General features: G+C 43.9%; 1 protein-coding gene across 2 annotated transcripts in view; it reads right to left on the minus strand.

Annotated features, from left to right (window-relative positions):
* The window catches only part of TCP11L1 (t-complex 11 like 1), a 48,773-nt gene continuing 32,271 nt past the window's right edge, over positions 198 to 16,699 (minus strand). Inside the window, exons 9-10 of one of the 2 annotated variants that reach the window (XM_021083207.1) lie at positions 15,481 to 15,653; positions 198 to 4,211 (exon numbers count right to left, since the gene is read on the minus strand). In XM_021083207.1, the coding sequence (XP_020938866.1) occupies positions 4,009 to 4,211; positions 15,481 to 15,653 (376 nt within the window). In that variant the 3' untranslated portion in view covers positions 198 to 4,008. The remainder of the gene's footprint in view (positions 4,212 to 15,480; positions 15,654 to 16,699) is intronic. The other variant, XM_021083208.1, reaches the window with a different exon arrangement.

The following is a 16,699-nucleotide window of genomic DNA, read 5'->3' on the forward strand; positions in this document are numbered from 1 at the left end:
CCCCATCCCGTGACTTTGCTGTGAATACTGTGAATAAAAGGGCTGTGCATCAAAATAGGTATATAATACAAAACCCAATATCAATACACAATTGCAGGCCACGCTTCCTTCTGAGATGGACCACGTTCTATCTCTAAGTAAACCTGTGTATCTCTCTAAATAAACCTGCTTTCACTTTAAAAAAAGCCACAATTGCAAACATTTTTGTAATTCTTTATTTAGATTATGTTTTCAGTGAGACAATGCCTTTGAATATGAGTCTGAGAGCCCATCATCCACTACCATTCAGTCCTCCACTCATTTGTTCATTCATGCACTCAGTTCAAATAATAAAGAGGTAGAAATGGGGAAAAGTCACCGGCGTGGAGGTGAATGGTGGCAGACAAGATAAGATTGCAGCTCTAGTACAGAAGAGATGATAAAATAACAGTCTTGGGAAAGGACAGGAGGAAAATCTTTGCTATAGGCCTGAAAAATGCGCTTGACACTGACAGTCGAATCTATGGTGAGCACAGATGTGCACCCACTGGCAGAGGGTTTTATGTGCTCCTTTGTTGCTAATAAAGCAGTTTATAGTCCTTTTTCATGTACAAGCATTATCAAATTTTATCCTCACAAGAAGTGTGAGTTAGGAGTATTCCTGTTTTACAGATGAGAATATGGAGCCCAAGAAAGAATGGCTGGCCCCATATCACAACCTGAAAGAAGGCAACAGAGGAAAGACTCAACCCAGATTTTTCCTCTAAATCAGGAACTTTCTGGACAAGCCTGCTGAGTCTATTTAAGCTATTTCAGTCATTTTTAGCACAGAATGTCAGAACTGGAAAGGCGCTTACAGGTCAAACCTAGTCTGTTCATTTCATCAGTACTGGAAATGGGTCCTGATTTGCCCCAGCTAATCACATAACAGAAATAGGATCCAAACTCTGGTTTCCTGACACTCCCAGTCTTTCCACTCTACCACCCTCCCTCAAAATTAAAAGAAATACAAATGAGATACATATAAATCAGGGTATGCCAAAAGGTCACTGGAAATCAAACAGCAAACACCTATTTGCTCTCTTTGAAACTCACCAGAAAAGTAGTTGCTTTATTCCCAGGAATCTTTGGGCTTTGGAGAAATTAAAATAACACGGCCACAAAAACAGAGCTGCTGAATAACCCATTCAAAACTGTCAGCATGTGCATATTATATGCCTACAATGTCAAACTTTTTTTTTTTTTTTTTTTTTTTTTTTGCTTTTTGCTTTTTAGGGCCGGACCCGCAGTATAACGGAAGTTTCCAGGCTAGGGGTCAAATGGCAGCTGCAGATGCTAGCCTACACCACAGCCACAGCAACGGGGGATCCAAGCTGCATCTGTGACCTACACTGCAGCTCATGGCAATGCCGGATCCTTAACCACTGAGCGAGGTCAGGGATGGAACCTGCATCCTAATGGATACTTGTCAGGTTCATAACCCAATAAGCCACAACAGGAATTCTCATGTCAAATTCTTTAATAGCTTTTCTTCATAGAGAAAAAAGTTTCTACACACCTGTCCACTGCATTAACCAAGAAGATATCAGTGTGATTCTTCCCTGAAGTCTATCTAGAGTTGGGTTATATGGTTACATAAACATATTTTACTGCTTGCTTTAGAATTAATGAGATTTAAAAAACAACACTTAGAACCCACCCACCATCTTCCCAATCAACTGAGAGACAACTTTAAACAAGGTTCTAAACAGTCATTCATTCACTCAGGAGACCATCAAAAAAATTTAAGTGACCTACTGATATTGACCCAACGCTCAAAGGCGCTCAGGTCTACCTACTTGGAGTCAAGTACTACTGCCAAATAAACTTCGCACTTTCACAAAAGATTCTTGTTTTCCATAAACCTGTTAGGCAGGAAATCATGTCAAATCCAATCAGTACGCAGCACATAAAACCAATTCAATCCTGAAGGATAGTTTGCCAAAAGGTATTTTGTCTTGGAGGGAGAGCTGTAGCGGGGGAGTTACAAGCTTAGCAAACATTTCCTGAGTGACTATATGAACTTCTGCCCTTAGTGATAATCCAATGACATCCCAGGAAAAAACAAAAACAAAAACAAAACCAAAACTAGCTCACTTATCTTCAAAGAGCAACAACAAAACCATTCAATATGAATATCGTGATTCTGAACTCTGCCCTTCATTCTGGCTCTTGGAGAATTCCACCAGTGGACACTGAGGTAGTGGGGACCACGGGAGTCTGGGACGCTCCCTGTTACATATGCATCTAGATTTCAAGCTGTCCAAACTTCACTTTGTGCATGTAGGAATCCATGGAGGGGGAAAAAAAATCTACTGAGAGTTAACTTTTACACAAGAAATCAGAAAGAGCTTTTGAGGATAATTGCTGTAGGAGCGGGTGACCCCCCCCTGCATCAGTGGGGGTAAAGCTCCTCTCCCCCTCATCCCTGTTGCTGGTAGGGTGGGGGACCACCCTCCCCCCGCACCCAATGCTGAGGCAAAAACAAGAGCGCTGCACCCGGAAGCCCATTCTCTACGAGCCCGGAGCACAGCTGCCAGGGCTCCTTATCTCCAGAGACTGTTCCAGAGGTGGCCTCACTGAATACTAGATGTGAAGCTGTTCTTTAAAAGTTCTACTTATTGAACTTTCATCCCCTCCCAGAGAAATCAGGGAAGGTTTGTGGTCCTTGAGCCTAAAACTTGGATCATATGACCTCCAACCATGTCATGTACATTTCTGACCGCAGGTAAAAACACTACAGCACGATCTGGAGCAAATATCTGAAGAAATCACATTCCCCCCACATGCCCGCTCACTGCTCTGGGGCCTGCTCTCACTGGACGGTCGGTCTACGGGGAGGATGTCTCTCAACCTCCAAGCCGCCCCGGCCCTCATCAGCTTCAGTGAAGGGATTCCTTGTGTGATTTCACCCCTTGCTGTCCTAGCAGTTGGAGCGATGGCCCCACAACTTAGGTCATGGCTCTGTTTCTATCCTGATGGCCCTGTCTAAAACGCACACAGGCACGTGCACACATTTTATTTTTTAGCAGAACAGGTCATTTGCGAGACCTAAGCGACCTTTTCAGTCACAGGATCTGCCAGGAATTATTGTCACCCAAGTTCCTCAGTAAATACGGTTCAAAAACCCAGGGATTTTCTATGACTTCCTTATCCAACAAATATGTAGGCTTAGGCTATTTTATCTGAAAAAAACTTAAATCCAATTCTGGAATTCACATCTAATCAATATACCTATGTATTCTAACAGAGTGAGTTTTTCAGTGACAACTTCAGGCATCTTCTTTTATATTACACCAATATATATTTTAAAAAAATAATCTTCCTTACTTTCAAGGCATAAAAGTCACAGAATTTTCCTTTCTCTAGGTCCCCAAGCTGCTATCATCCAGGCTCAGGAGTAATTCTGTATAAAAGAATGAGCTTTTTAAAATCAAATCACTCTCCTTTGGGGCTCCGGCTGGGCCAGGCGGGGAGAAAGCACTGAGTAAGTGGGGAGGAGGAGTGAGACTGCAAAGGCCTAACACGAAATACCGGGAGTTGAGGCGAGGGGTTGGGGGCTGAGGGGCGGGAACCTAAACACAGTCATGGCTTGGTTTCTCTTACTCTGGAGTGGCTGTCAGATACTCTTGGGTGTCTGAAAGAGAAACGACCCAGACGCTAGAAGGGAGGTCCCGGGCTCCCAGGAGGGACAAGGCAGCCGCGATCACAATAGAGCCGGGGTGGAGAAATACAGCAGCCCAGCGTTTAAAAGCTGCGGCTTCCTGTATCACTCAAGGTAACAGAAAGCTTCTCTGATATGTAAACTTGCACTCATAAATACAAACCCTCAAAAGAGAATTCAGTGCATTTTTCAAGTCTTTTCAACAGTGATACACAATATTTCCTTTTGGGGTCTGGGCTGTTAATACAACTGGACTAAATATCCATTTTCCAAAGCAACATTACAGCTGAGAACAGGTATTCTGAGTCAAGGGGGTAATACCGGCCTTAGGACGTGGCCAGGATCTTACTGAGGATGGCATCATAGTAGGGGCTGAAGACCATCTTGTTATAGTTGACCAGGCGAACGAATTTAACGGCGACTTCCTCCAGCTCCTTCTGAACCGGACCCAACCCCCCAGGGGCTGTGGGCAACGGCTTCTGATGACTTGAGGCAAGGTGGGTTTCTAAGAAAGTCAAGATTCGGGAATCTGCAATAGAAAAGAAAGCAGTTGTTTTGGGTTTGTTTTTTTTTTTTTTCCTTGGTCAGGGTGACACAACAAACGTCTGTGTTTTGATGCTACAGTTTTTAGCTTAATCATCCCTCTCAGCAGAGTCTGCCCTGACCTCTCCCAGGCCAGGTCCCCACAGGACCTCCCATTTCTGAACATTCATCCCATTTGTAGTGCTTCCTCTCTGTCCAGCTGCTTTGCTTCACGGGGCGGGGGGGCACACTCACCTTATTCATCGCTGTCTCCCTGGCACACAGCACAGTGCAGGCCATGAGACCTGGCTGCCAGTCACAGCCTGAAATACACTTGGAAAGCAAGGATAAACTACGAACACAAAAGGAGAGACTGGCACGTGGGCAGGTTCTGCTCTCAGGAGACCAGCACATACTAAGACCAGCATTAGACACTGCTGAGTAGCCAGAAAAAGTGGGGTGGGGTGGGGGGATAAAGCAGGAAATCTAAGTTCAAAAAAGAAGAGAAAAGAGGAGGACTAAGATTAAGAAGGCCTCATATTCTCTCACAAAAGCAACAAAATGATAACCAAGTGCTGAACCTTCAACCAAATAGACTGCAAACTACCAAAAAAAGATATCCTACTCCAGAAGACAAAGAGGAGGCCACATCAAGACCGTAAGGAGGGGTGATTAGGCAATCCAAGCAACCCCATACCTGCTGGGTAGGTGGCCCACATGCTGGAAAGCAATGGTATCGCAGAGGCTCACTGACGGGAGTGAGAGTTCTGGGCCCCATGTCAGGTTCCCACGCCTGGGGATTTGGCATTGGGAGGAAGAGCCCCGGAGCATTTGGTGCTATGGGCCAGCAGGGCTTGTGTGCAGGAGCTCTACAGGAATGGGGGAAACAGAGCCCCATTCTTGAAAGGCATACAGAGGCTTTCATGTGCACTGGGTCCCAGGGCAAAGCAGAGACTCCATAGGAATCTGGGTCAGACCTGCCTGCAGTTCTTGGAGGATCTCCTGGGAAAACAGGGGGTGACTGTGGCTCGTTGTTGGGGAAGGACAGTGGAGCCAAAGGCCTCGGAAATAATCACCAGCGTGTGCTCCTCTAGAAGTGGCCATTTTGGAAAAATCTGGCTCCACCCAACAGTGCTAAGAAGCCCCAGGCCAAATAATAATCCAGCTGGGAACACAGCCCCACCCGTCAGCAAACTGGCTGCCTAGAGATCACCCCCAAGGCACACAACTGCCTCTAATCTCACCCAGAGACACAGCCCCACCCACCAGAGGGATAAGAATCAGCTCCACCTACCAATGGGCAGCCACCAGTCCTTCCCATCAGGAAGTCTGCAGCAAGCCCCCTGTACCAACTTCAGCCACAAGGGTGGCAGACAGACATCAGAAGCAAGAGAGGCTACAACCCTATTGTCTGCAAAAAGGAGACCACATCACAAATCTATACAAAATGAAAAGGCAGAGAATTATGACACAGATAAAGGAATAAGAAAAAAACCCAGAAAAATAGATAAGTGATCTGGAGATTATCAGCCTCAATGAAAAAGACTTTAAACTGATGATAGCAAAGACAATTCAAGATCTTAGAAATAGACTGGAGGCAAAGATTGATAAATTACAAGAAACACTGAGCAAAGAAATAGAAGGTTTAAGGATTAAACAAGCAGAGATGCAAAATACAATAACTGAAATAAAAAAATTCACTAGAAGCAACCAACAGCAGAAAACAGGAGGCAGAAGAAAGAATAAGCAAGGTGGAGGGCAGACTAGTGGAAATAACTGATGCAGAACAGAAAAGAGAAAAAAGACAAAAGAAATGATGACAGTCTAAGAGAACTCTGGGACATCAAATGCACCAATATCCATATTTATACGGGTGCCAGAGGAGAAGAGAGAAAGGGTCAGAGAATATATTTGAAGAGATAATAGCTGAAAACTCCTCACAAGAGAAAAGAATCACTCATTCAAATCCAGGAAGCTCGACAAGTACTATATAAAGTAAACTAAAGGAGGAACACGCAGAGACACATATTAACCAAACTGACCAAAATCAAAGGGGGTTTGGGATAGAAATGCTCTAAAATTGGGTTGTGATGATTGTTGTATACCTATAAATGTAATAAAATTGAGTAATAAAAAAAATTAAAGACAAGGAGAAAATATTGAAAGCAGCTACAAAAAGGAAACAAATAACATACAAGGGAATGCTGACAAGGTTATTGACAGATTTTTCAGCAGAAACTCTGCAGTACAGAAGGGAGTGGCATGATATACTTAAAGTGGTGAAAGGAAAAAACCTCCAACCAAGACTGCTCTACCCAGCAAGCTCTCATTCAGATTTGAAGCAGAAATCAGAAGCTTTACAGACAAGCAAGAGCTAAAAGAATTCAGTACCACTAAACCAGCTTTACAACAAATACTAAAGGAACTTCTCTAGGTGGAAAAGAAAAGGTCACAACTAGAAACAAAAATATGACAAATGACAAGGCTCACCAGTAAAGGCATACATATAGTAAAGGTGGGAAATCATCCACACGCAAATACGCTACCAAAACCAGAAATCGTGAGAAGAGGAGGGGACAAATGTTGGACACTGGAGATGCACTAGCAATTAAGAGACCAGCAACTTAAAACAATCTGTGTGTGTGTGTTTGTGTGTGTAGACTCCTATACCAAAACTTCATGGTAACTACACGCCAAAAATCTGCAATAGATACACACACTAATAAGAAAAGGCAACCCAAATACAATACTAAAGATAGTCATCAAACCACAAGAGATGAGAACAAGAGAAGTAGGGAAGAAAAAAAGACCAACAAAAATAAATCCAAAACAGTTAATAAAATGTCAATAAGAACATACATATCAATAATTATCTTAAGTATAAATGGACTAAATGCCCCAACCAAAAGACACAGACTGGATGAATGGAAAAAGAAACTAGACCCGTATATTTGCTGTCTTCAAGAGACCCACTTCACTTCTGGGGACACATACAAACTGAAAGTGAGAAGATGGAAGAAAATATTCCATGCAAATGGGAATCAGAAGAAAGCTGGAGTAGCAATATTGATATCAGACAAAACAAACCTTAAAATAAAGAATATTACAAGAGACAAAGAAGGATATTACATAATGATCAAAGGATCAATCCAAGAAAAAGATATAACAATTGTACATATATATGCACCCAACATAGGATCACCTCAATACATAAGGCAGCTGCAAATAACCTTAAAAGTAAAAACTGACAATAACACAATAGCAGAGGGCTTTAACACTCCACTTACATCAATGGAGAGATCATCCAGATAGAAAATCAACAAGAAAATACAGGCCTTATATGATGCATTAGACCAGATGGACTTAATAGATATTTATAGAACATTCCATCCAAAAGCAGCAGAACAGGAGTTCCCGTTGTGGTACAACAGAAATGAATCTGACTAATATCCATGAGGATGCAGGTTTGATCCCTGGCCTTGCTCAGTGGGTCAGGGATCTGGTGTTGCCATGAGCTGTGGTATATGGAGGCCTCAGATGTGGCTCAGATTCCATGTTGCTGTGGCTGTAGCTCCAATTTGACCCCTAGCCTGGGAACCTCCATATGCCACAGGTGTGGCCGTAAAAAGCAAAACCAACCAACCAACCAAAAAAGCAGCAAAATACACATGCTTCTAAGTGCATGCAGGACATTCTCTAGGATAGATCACATTCTGGGCCACAAATGAAGTCATGGCAAATTTAAGGAAACTGAAATCATACCAAGGATCTTTTCCAACTGCAACACTATATAACTGGAAATCAACAGCAAGAAAAAAATGGCAGGAGTTCCCATTTTGGCACAATGGAAACGAATCCGACTAGGAACCATGAAGTTGCAGGTTCGATCCCTGGCCTCGCTCAGTGGGTTAAGGATCTAGTGTTGCCGTGAGCTGTGGTGTAGGTCACAGACATGGCTCAGATCTGGCGTTGCTGTGGTGTAGGCCGGCAGCAACAGCTCCGATTCGACCCCTAGCCTGGGAACCTCCTTATGCCACAGGTGCGGTCCTAAAAACAAAAAAAAAAAAAAAAGAAAGACAGAGTTCCCATCATGGTGCAGTGGTTAACGAACATGACTAGGAACCATGAGGTTGTAGGTTCGATCCCTGGCCTCCCTCAGTGGGTTAAGGATCTGGTGTTGCTATGAGCTGTGGTGTAGGTCGCAGATGCAGCTCAGATCCTGCATTGCTGTGGCTCTGGAATAGGCCGGTGGCTACAGCTCCAATTAGACCCCTAGCCTGGGAATCTCCACATGCTGCGAGTGCGGCCCTAGAAAAGACCAAAAAAAAAAAGAAAAGAAAAAAAAAAACTGCAAAAAACACAAACACATGGAGATAAACAACATGCTACTAAACAATCAATGGATCACTGAGGAAATCAAAGAGGAAATTTAAAAATACCGAGAAGCAAATGACAACAAAGATACAACACTCCAAAACCTACATGATGCAGCAAAAGCAGTTCTAAGAGGGAAGTTTATGAACAATACAAGCCTACCTCAGGAAACAAGAAAAAGCTCAAATAAACACCCTAACTTTACACCTTAAGCAACTAGAGAGAGAAGAACAGACAAAACCCAAAATTAGCAGAAGGAAAGAAATCATAAAAATCAGAGCAGAAATAAATGAAATAGAAACAACAACAACAAAAAGAAAAGATCAATGAAAGTAAAAGCTGGTTCTTTGAAAAGATCAACAAAATTGATAAATCCTTAGCCGTATTCACCAAGAAAAAAAGAGAGAGGACACAAATTAATAAAATTAGAAATGGGGGAATTCCCACTGTGGCACAGTGGAAATGAATCTGACTAATAACCACGAGGTTGTGGGTTCGATCCCTGGCTTCGATCAGTGGGTTAAGGATCTGGCATTGCTGTAAGCTGTGGTGTAGGTGGCAGACGTGGCTGGGATCCTGTATTACTGTGGCTGTGGTATGGTGTAGGCCAGCAGCTGTAAGCTCCCATTGGACCCCTTGCCTGGGAACTTCCATTCAGCTGAAGTTAGAACAGGGAGTTCCTGTTGTGGCTCAGTGGTTAACAAACCTGGTTAGTATCCATGAGGATGTGGGTGGGTTCGATCCCTGGCCTTGTTCAGTGGGTTAAGGATCCAGCATTGTCATGAGCTGTGGTGTTGCTGATGGACACAGCTCAGATCTAGCATTGCTGTGGCTGTGGCATAGGCCGGCAGCTACAGCTCCAATTAGGCTCCTGGCCTGGAAACTTCAATATTCCAACAAAAAAAAAAAAAGGAAATTACAACAGACATCACAGAAACACAAACGATCAAAAGAGACTACTACAAGCAACTATATGACAAGTAAAATGGACAACCTAGAAGAAATGGACAAATTCTTAAAGAAGTACAATTTTCAAAGACTAAACCAAAATGAAATAGAAAAGATGAATGGATCAATCACAAGTACTGAAATTGAAACTGTGATTAAAAAACTTCCAACAGGAGCTCCTGCCATGGCACAGTGGTTAACAAATCCGACTAGGAACCATGAGGTTGCAAAGGGTTCGATCCCTGGCCTTGCTCAGTGGGTTAAGGACCCGGCATTGCCATGAGCTGTGGTGTAGGTGGCAGACGCAGCTCGGATCCCGCGTTGCTGTGGCTCTGGCATAGGCTAGTGGCTATAGCTCCGATTGGACCCCTAGCCTGGGAACCTCCATACGCTGCGGGAGCGGCCCTAGAAAAGGCAACAAAAAACAAAAACAAAAACAAAAAATTCCAACAAACAGAAGTCCAGGACCATATGGCTTCACAGGTGAATTCTACCAAACATTTAGAGAAGAGCTAACACCTATTCTTCTGAAACTATTCCAAAAATTTGTAGAGGAAGGAACATTCCCAAATGCATTCTACAAGGCTATCATCAGCCTGATAGCAAAACCAGACAAAGATACCACAAAAAAATTACAGGCCAATATCACAGATGAAATACATGCAAAAACTCTCAACAAAATTCTAGCAAACCAAATCCAGCAAGATCAAGAGGGATTTATCCCAGTGATACAAGGGTTTTCCAATATCCAAAAATCAGTCAGTGTGATACACCACATTAACAAACTGAAGAACAAAAACCATATGATCCTTTCAATAGCTATACAGAAAAAGATTTTGACAAAATCCAGCACCCATTTCTGATAAAAACCCTCCAGAAAGTGGGCATAGAGGGAAAATACCTCAACATAACAAACGCCATATATGACAAACCCACAGCTAACATCATTCTTAATGGTGAAAAGCTGAAAGAATTCCTTCTAAGATCACAGACAAGACAAGGATGTCCACTCTTGCCACTACCATTCAACATAGTTTTGGAAGTCCTACCCACGGCAATCAGAGAAGAAAAAGAAATAAAAGGAATCTAAACAGGAAAAGAAGAAGTAAAATCATCACTGTTTGCAGATGTTATGATACTATACCTAAAAAATCCTAAAGATGCTACCAGAAAACTGTTAGAGCTCATCAATGAATCTGCAAAGTTGCAGGATACAAAATTAATACACAGAAATTGACTGCATTTCTATATACCAACAATGAAAGATCAGAAATAGAAATTAGGGAAACAATCCCATTTACCATCAAATCAAAAAGAATAAAATGCCTAGAATAAACCTACCTAAAGAGACAAAAGACCTGTACTCTGAAAACTAAGATGCTGATCAAAGAAATCAAAGATGACACAAACAGATGGAAAGATATACCATGCTCTTGGATTGAAAGAATCAATACTGTCAAAATGACTATATTGCCCAAGGCAGTCTACAGATTCAATGCACTCCCTATCAAATCACCAATGGCATTTTTCACAGAACTAGAACAAAATATTTTAAAGTTTGTTTGGAAGCACTAAAGACCCAGAATAGACAGAGCCATCCTGAGAATGAAAAATGTAGCTGGAGGAATCAGGCTCCCTGACTTCAGACTATACTACAAAGCTACAGTCATCAAGACAGTATGGTACTAGCACAAAAACAGAAATATAGATCCATGGAACAGCATAGAAAGCCCAGAATTAAACCTATGCATCTATAGTCAACTAATCTATGACAAAGGAGGCAAGAATATACAGTGGATAAAAGACAGTCCCTTCAACATGTGGTGCTGGGAAAACTGGACAGCTACATGTAAAAGAATGAAATTGGATCACTTCCTAACACCATACACTAAAATAAACTTAAAATGGATTAAAGACCATTTAAAGACCTAAATATAAGACTGGATACTATAAAACTCTTAGAGGAAAACAGGTGGAACACTCTGTCATAAACCAGAGAAATATCTTTTCAGACCCACCTCCTAGAGTGATGACAGTAAAAACAAAAATAAACAAATGGGATCTGATTAAACTTAAAATTTTTTGTACAACAAAGGAAAGCCTAAATGAAATGAAAAGACAACCCACAGAATGGGAGAAAATATTTGCAAATGAAGCAACTGACAAGGGATTAATCTCCAAAATATACAAATACCTTCTGAAGCTCAACACCAAAAAACAAATAAACAAACACACACACACATCAAAAAATGGGCAGACGTAAACAGACAATTCTCCAAAGACGACATGCAGATGGCCAAAAAACACATGAAAAGATGTTCTACATCACTAATTATCAGAGAAATGCAAATCAAAACCACTATGAGGTTCCACCTTACACCAGCCAGAATGGCCATCATCAAAAAGTCTACAAACAATAAATGCAGGAGAGGGTGTGGAGAAAAGGGAACCCTCTTAAACTGTTGGTGGGAATGTAAATTGGTACAACCACTATGGAAAACAGTATGGAGGTTCCTCAAAAAACTAAAAATAGGAGTTCCCGTCGTGGCTCAGTGGTTAACGAATCCGACTAGGAACCATGAGGTTGTGGGTTTGATCCCTGGCCTTGCTCAGTGGGTTAAGGATCTGGCATCGCCGTGAGCTGTTGTGTAGGTCGCAGACGAGGCTCAGATCCTGCGTTGCTGTGGCTCTGGCTCTGGCGTAGGCCAGCAGCTACACCTCCAATTAGACCCCTAGCCTGGGATCCTCCACTCCATATGCCATGGGAGCAGCCCTAGAAGAAAAAGACAAAACAAAACAAAACAAAACTAAAAATAGGATTACCATTTGATCCAGCAATCCCACTCTGGGCATCTATCCACAGAAAACCATAATTCAAAAAGATACATTCATTACTATGGAGTTCCCGTCGTGGCGCAGTGGTTAATGAATCTGACTAGGAACCATGAGGTTGCGGGTTCGACCCCTGCCCTTGCTCAGTGGGTCAAGGTTCCAGCGTTGCCGTGAGCTGTGGTGTAGGTCGCAGACGTGGCTCGGATCCTGCACTGCTGTGGCTCTGGCGTAGGCTGGTGGCTACAGCTCCGATTCGACCCCTAGCCCGGGAACCTCCATATGCCACAGGAGCGGCCCAAGAAATGGCAAAAAGACAAAAAAAAAAAAAAAAAAAAAGATACATTACTCTAATGTTCATTGCAGCACTATATACAATAGCCAAGACATGGAAACAACCTAAATGTCCATCAACAGAGGAGCGGATCAAGAAGATATGGTACACATACACAATGGAATATTACTCAGCCCTAAAAAGGAATGAAAGATTCTAGCACTGTTAGCTTGTGATCTAGATGTTCCCACTAAGCCCATGTAAAAGAAGCATGAGCGTCCTTCTCTAACGTCTACAATGAAGGGAGCTGTGGGCAAACTGTCCTACTAAGGAATCATTTAGTTTGAGGCCTTTTTAGCCCATCCCCCTTATGGTACTTTTGCACTCTCCTGTGTATCCTCTTCTGCCACAAATGAATGTGTGCAAGTCATACTTTGCAGGTTTCATTAATAAAGCAATAGGGACATTTATAATGAATAAACTTTTTCAAAATTCACGCCCCCTCATGCCTGAGGGAACCCTCTTGCGTGAAGTGACTTACACCTTTTGGAACCCAGTGACCCCCTCTAATTGGCTGTGACTAAACCACCAAGATGGCAAGACGGGAGCAGCCTGTTGGCCAGTGGTCTTTTCACGGCACTTTCCAGTCTCCCCACCAGGGTCAACGACGTTGATCTGGATGGTCCGAGGGACCTGCAACATCGCAGGCTCCCCTTGAGGGACCTGTTTCTGAAATTGTAATTAATTCAAGTCTGGTTGGAAAAAATTTAATTCTTTTTTTGGCCATGCCCAAGGCATGAAGAAATTCCTGGGCCAGGGAGTTCCCTTTGTGATGCAGCAGAAACGAATTCCAATAGGAACCATGAGGTTGCGGGTTCAATCCCTGGGCTCGCTCAGTGGGTTAAGGATCCAGCGTTGCCATGAGCTGTGGTGTAGGTCGCAGATGCAGCTTGGATCTGGTGTTGCTTCAGCTGTGGTGTAGGCTGGCAGCAGTAGCTTCAATTAGACCCCTAGCCGGGGAACCTCCCTATGCCGTGGGTGTGGCCCTACAATGCAAAAAAAAAAAAAAAAAAGAAAGAAAAAAATAAGATTCCTGGGCCAGGGACTGACCCTCAGCCACAGTAGTGAGTGACCTGTGCCATGGCAGTGACAATACCGAATCTTTAACCACTAGGCCATCAGGGAACTCCCGAAACCATTTAAAACAAAAACAAAAACAAAAACAAAACCTCACTGGTCTATGTAATCCTTTTTTTTTTCATAAAATATTATCTGAGAGTAGGAAGTCATAGCATTAGAAATAAACTCCTGTCACTGGTTCAGCCTCTACTCCAACCTGAAATCTGATAACCATGGATCATTCTGCTCTTGCCAGAGGCCTGCTAACTTTTCATTATTTCTAAGTTGAACATCTATCTGATTTCATAAAGAAGTTGAGGAAAGACTTCAAAATGAATTCCATTACAGGAATTAAAAATTACATAATACATGTATTCCTTGATCAACCAGTGAACAGAGTTTTTCCGCATGCCATGGCTGTGATGACAGACAATAATGCTCATATGTCAGAGTAATAGTTTTAATAATTGTGACTCATCTCTGAGTCCTCACTATGTGCTGCCAGTACTGTGGTAATAAGCATTTACATGTCTTACTACCCGCAGTCCTCTCAGCAACCTGCAGGTTGTTGGTATCGCCCCCTTTCAGATGTGATGCTCAGCTGTCTTGTCACTTGCTCGAGCTACACAGCATGTGCTTGTAAAGAAAACGACCTGAGTCCTGTACTAAAGCCATGCTTTTCCCTGACTCTTCACAACCACCATGTTCAAAACGTTTCTGACTCCAGATCTGGGAGAAGAGGGTTTCTATACCAAGCAATCCTCTGTGACACCAGCTGCGTGTCCTAGAATTTTACTCAGTTCTGACACCACCTGGAGACAGTGTCATCACCCACGGATTAAGGGCTCAGGCCCCTAACTGCCCCACTGCAGATGCCAGGTCACCCACAACTTCTGTCTGACTTGACTACAAATTGGAGGTTCTCAGGACGTCCTCTCCCTTGGATTTTGATGATTTGCTACAACAGCTCACAGACCTCAGGAAAACACTTTGGCTTACCAGCTTATTACACGAGACAAAACAGTCAGAAGGCGACATACAAAGGGTGAGGCTGGGGAGAGCACCAAGGTGCTGGGGCTCACCTCCCTCCCATCGCATGGATGTGTTCACTAACCCAGAAGCTCTCTAACCTTGGCCTTTGAGGATCTTTGCGAAGGCTTTATCACAAGGCATCTCTAGACCCTCTCATCTCTCTAGAGAATATAAAGGGTAGGGCTGAAAAGTCCCAAGCTTCTAATCATGCTTGGTCTTTCTGGTGACTGGCCCCCATCCAGGAGCCCATCGAGAGCTTCAGAATGAAAGACTCCTATCACCCAGGAAATTCCAAAGGATTTAGGGCCTCTGGGCCAGGAACTGGGGTCAAAGACCAAATATCAGAACAAAAGATCCTCCTAGTGCTCTTATCTCGAAGGAAACTACCAGAGTTTTAGGAGCTCTGTGCCTAGAACCAGGGTCAGAGACCAGGACATGTATTTCCCATTACCTGCCAGTGCTGGAGAAGGGCTTTGCACCGAGGCCTATGATTCCAAAGCCAGGGGCCTCAGGACAGTGGTGGCTGCCTGGTCACTGGTCCACGCCTTTGGGTCACCCCACTGCGCTGCAGTAATTCATCACTCTCTCCTCACTCATCAGCACTCATAATCCATCAAAACCCTTCTGGATTTCCTCAGAGGGGCCTGTCTGCCAGCCCACCGGCAGGCACATTCCTGGTCCTCCCTTCCCCCAGACGTACCCATGATCCTGCGGATGGGGTTGTCGGGACTGGCCACAGCCTGGATCTGGCCCTTGAGCACGGCCTCCTTGTCCGGGGTGAGGGGACTGAACCCACACTGGGAAAGGCAGCTGCTCACCTCCAGGCAGACCTTCTCCCCAACGGCAGTGAGGGCGTCCTCCAGATGGAAGGAGCTTGAGAAGAGAAGGGGAGGCCGGAGAGAAGGGACCCATGAACAAAATGCACATGCTCCCGCTCCCCAGCCCCAACCTCTAAGACTGTGACCACGCAAATCAAGGGACTTCCTCTCCTCTCGACCTCTCGACTATAAAGAATAGTGGGAAAGGGAAGGCTCAGATTATAGCAGGAGCTACGACCCCGCTCCTTGCTACCATCTGTGAGGGGAAATAAGCCTGCAATGAGGTAGGACTATCTTGAATAGCTCTGGAGCAATACACAGGAAACCAGAAATTTGGTAGCCTTGGGAAAGAGTGGCAGAGTTACTTTTCATTGGATACCCCTTTGTCCCTTTTGGCTTTTGAAACTACTTTCAAAAGATAAATAAAATTGAAATCTAGGAGTTCCCATTGTGGCTCAGTGGTAACAAACCCAACTAGTATCCATAAGGACATGAGTTTGATCCCTGGCCTCACTCAGTGGGTTAAGGATCCAGTGTTGCCATGAGCTACAGTACAGGCCACAGACATGGCTCAGATATGGAGCTGCTGTGGCTGTGGTGTAGGCCAGTAGCTGTAGCTCTGATTTGATGCCTAGACTGTGAACTTCCATATGCTACAGGTACGGCGCTAAAAAGGAAAAAAAAAAAAATCTAGTAAGTTAAAATTAGCATCTTAATTTCTGGGGCTCCTAGGCTCTCCTAGAATCTCTGTGGGGAACCCTCATGCTAGTGAGTGTTCTATGATGAAGGCAATTGGCTTTGTCCTGATCTAGAGCTCAGTACAGTAGGATGAGTGGGAGCAAAAGTGCGTGCAAACGTGCGAGCCCCAGACTCACTACAGGAGCCAGGGTGGACATGGCAAGGCTGGCCAGGGAAGCATTGGAGAGGGCCCCCCTCCTCAGTCCTATTGGAGGGGGGCCTGGGTGACAGCTCAAGGCTACACCTGTGCCAGGGCCTCAGGCCAGGCCTTGCCTCAGCTAACATCCTGCAGGCCTGAGTCAAGACCGCTAAACCCCAGGTCACAACACACGCCCCTTGTGGCACCGAACACACTCACACTTT

Source organism: Sus scrofa, chromosome 2 (assembly GCF_000003025.6).
Source record: "Sus scrofa isolate TJ Tabasco breed Duroc chromosome 2, Sscrofa11.1, whole genome shotgun sequence".
Taxonomy (NCBI): domain Eukaryota; kingdom Metazoa; phylum Chordata; class Mammalia; order Artiodactyla; family Suidae; genus Sus; species Sus scrofa.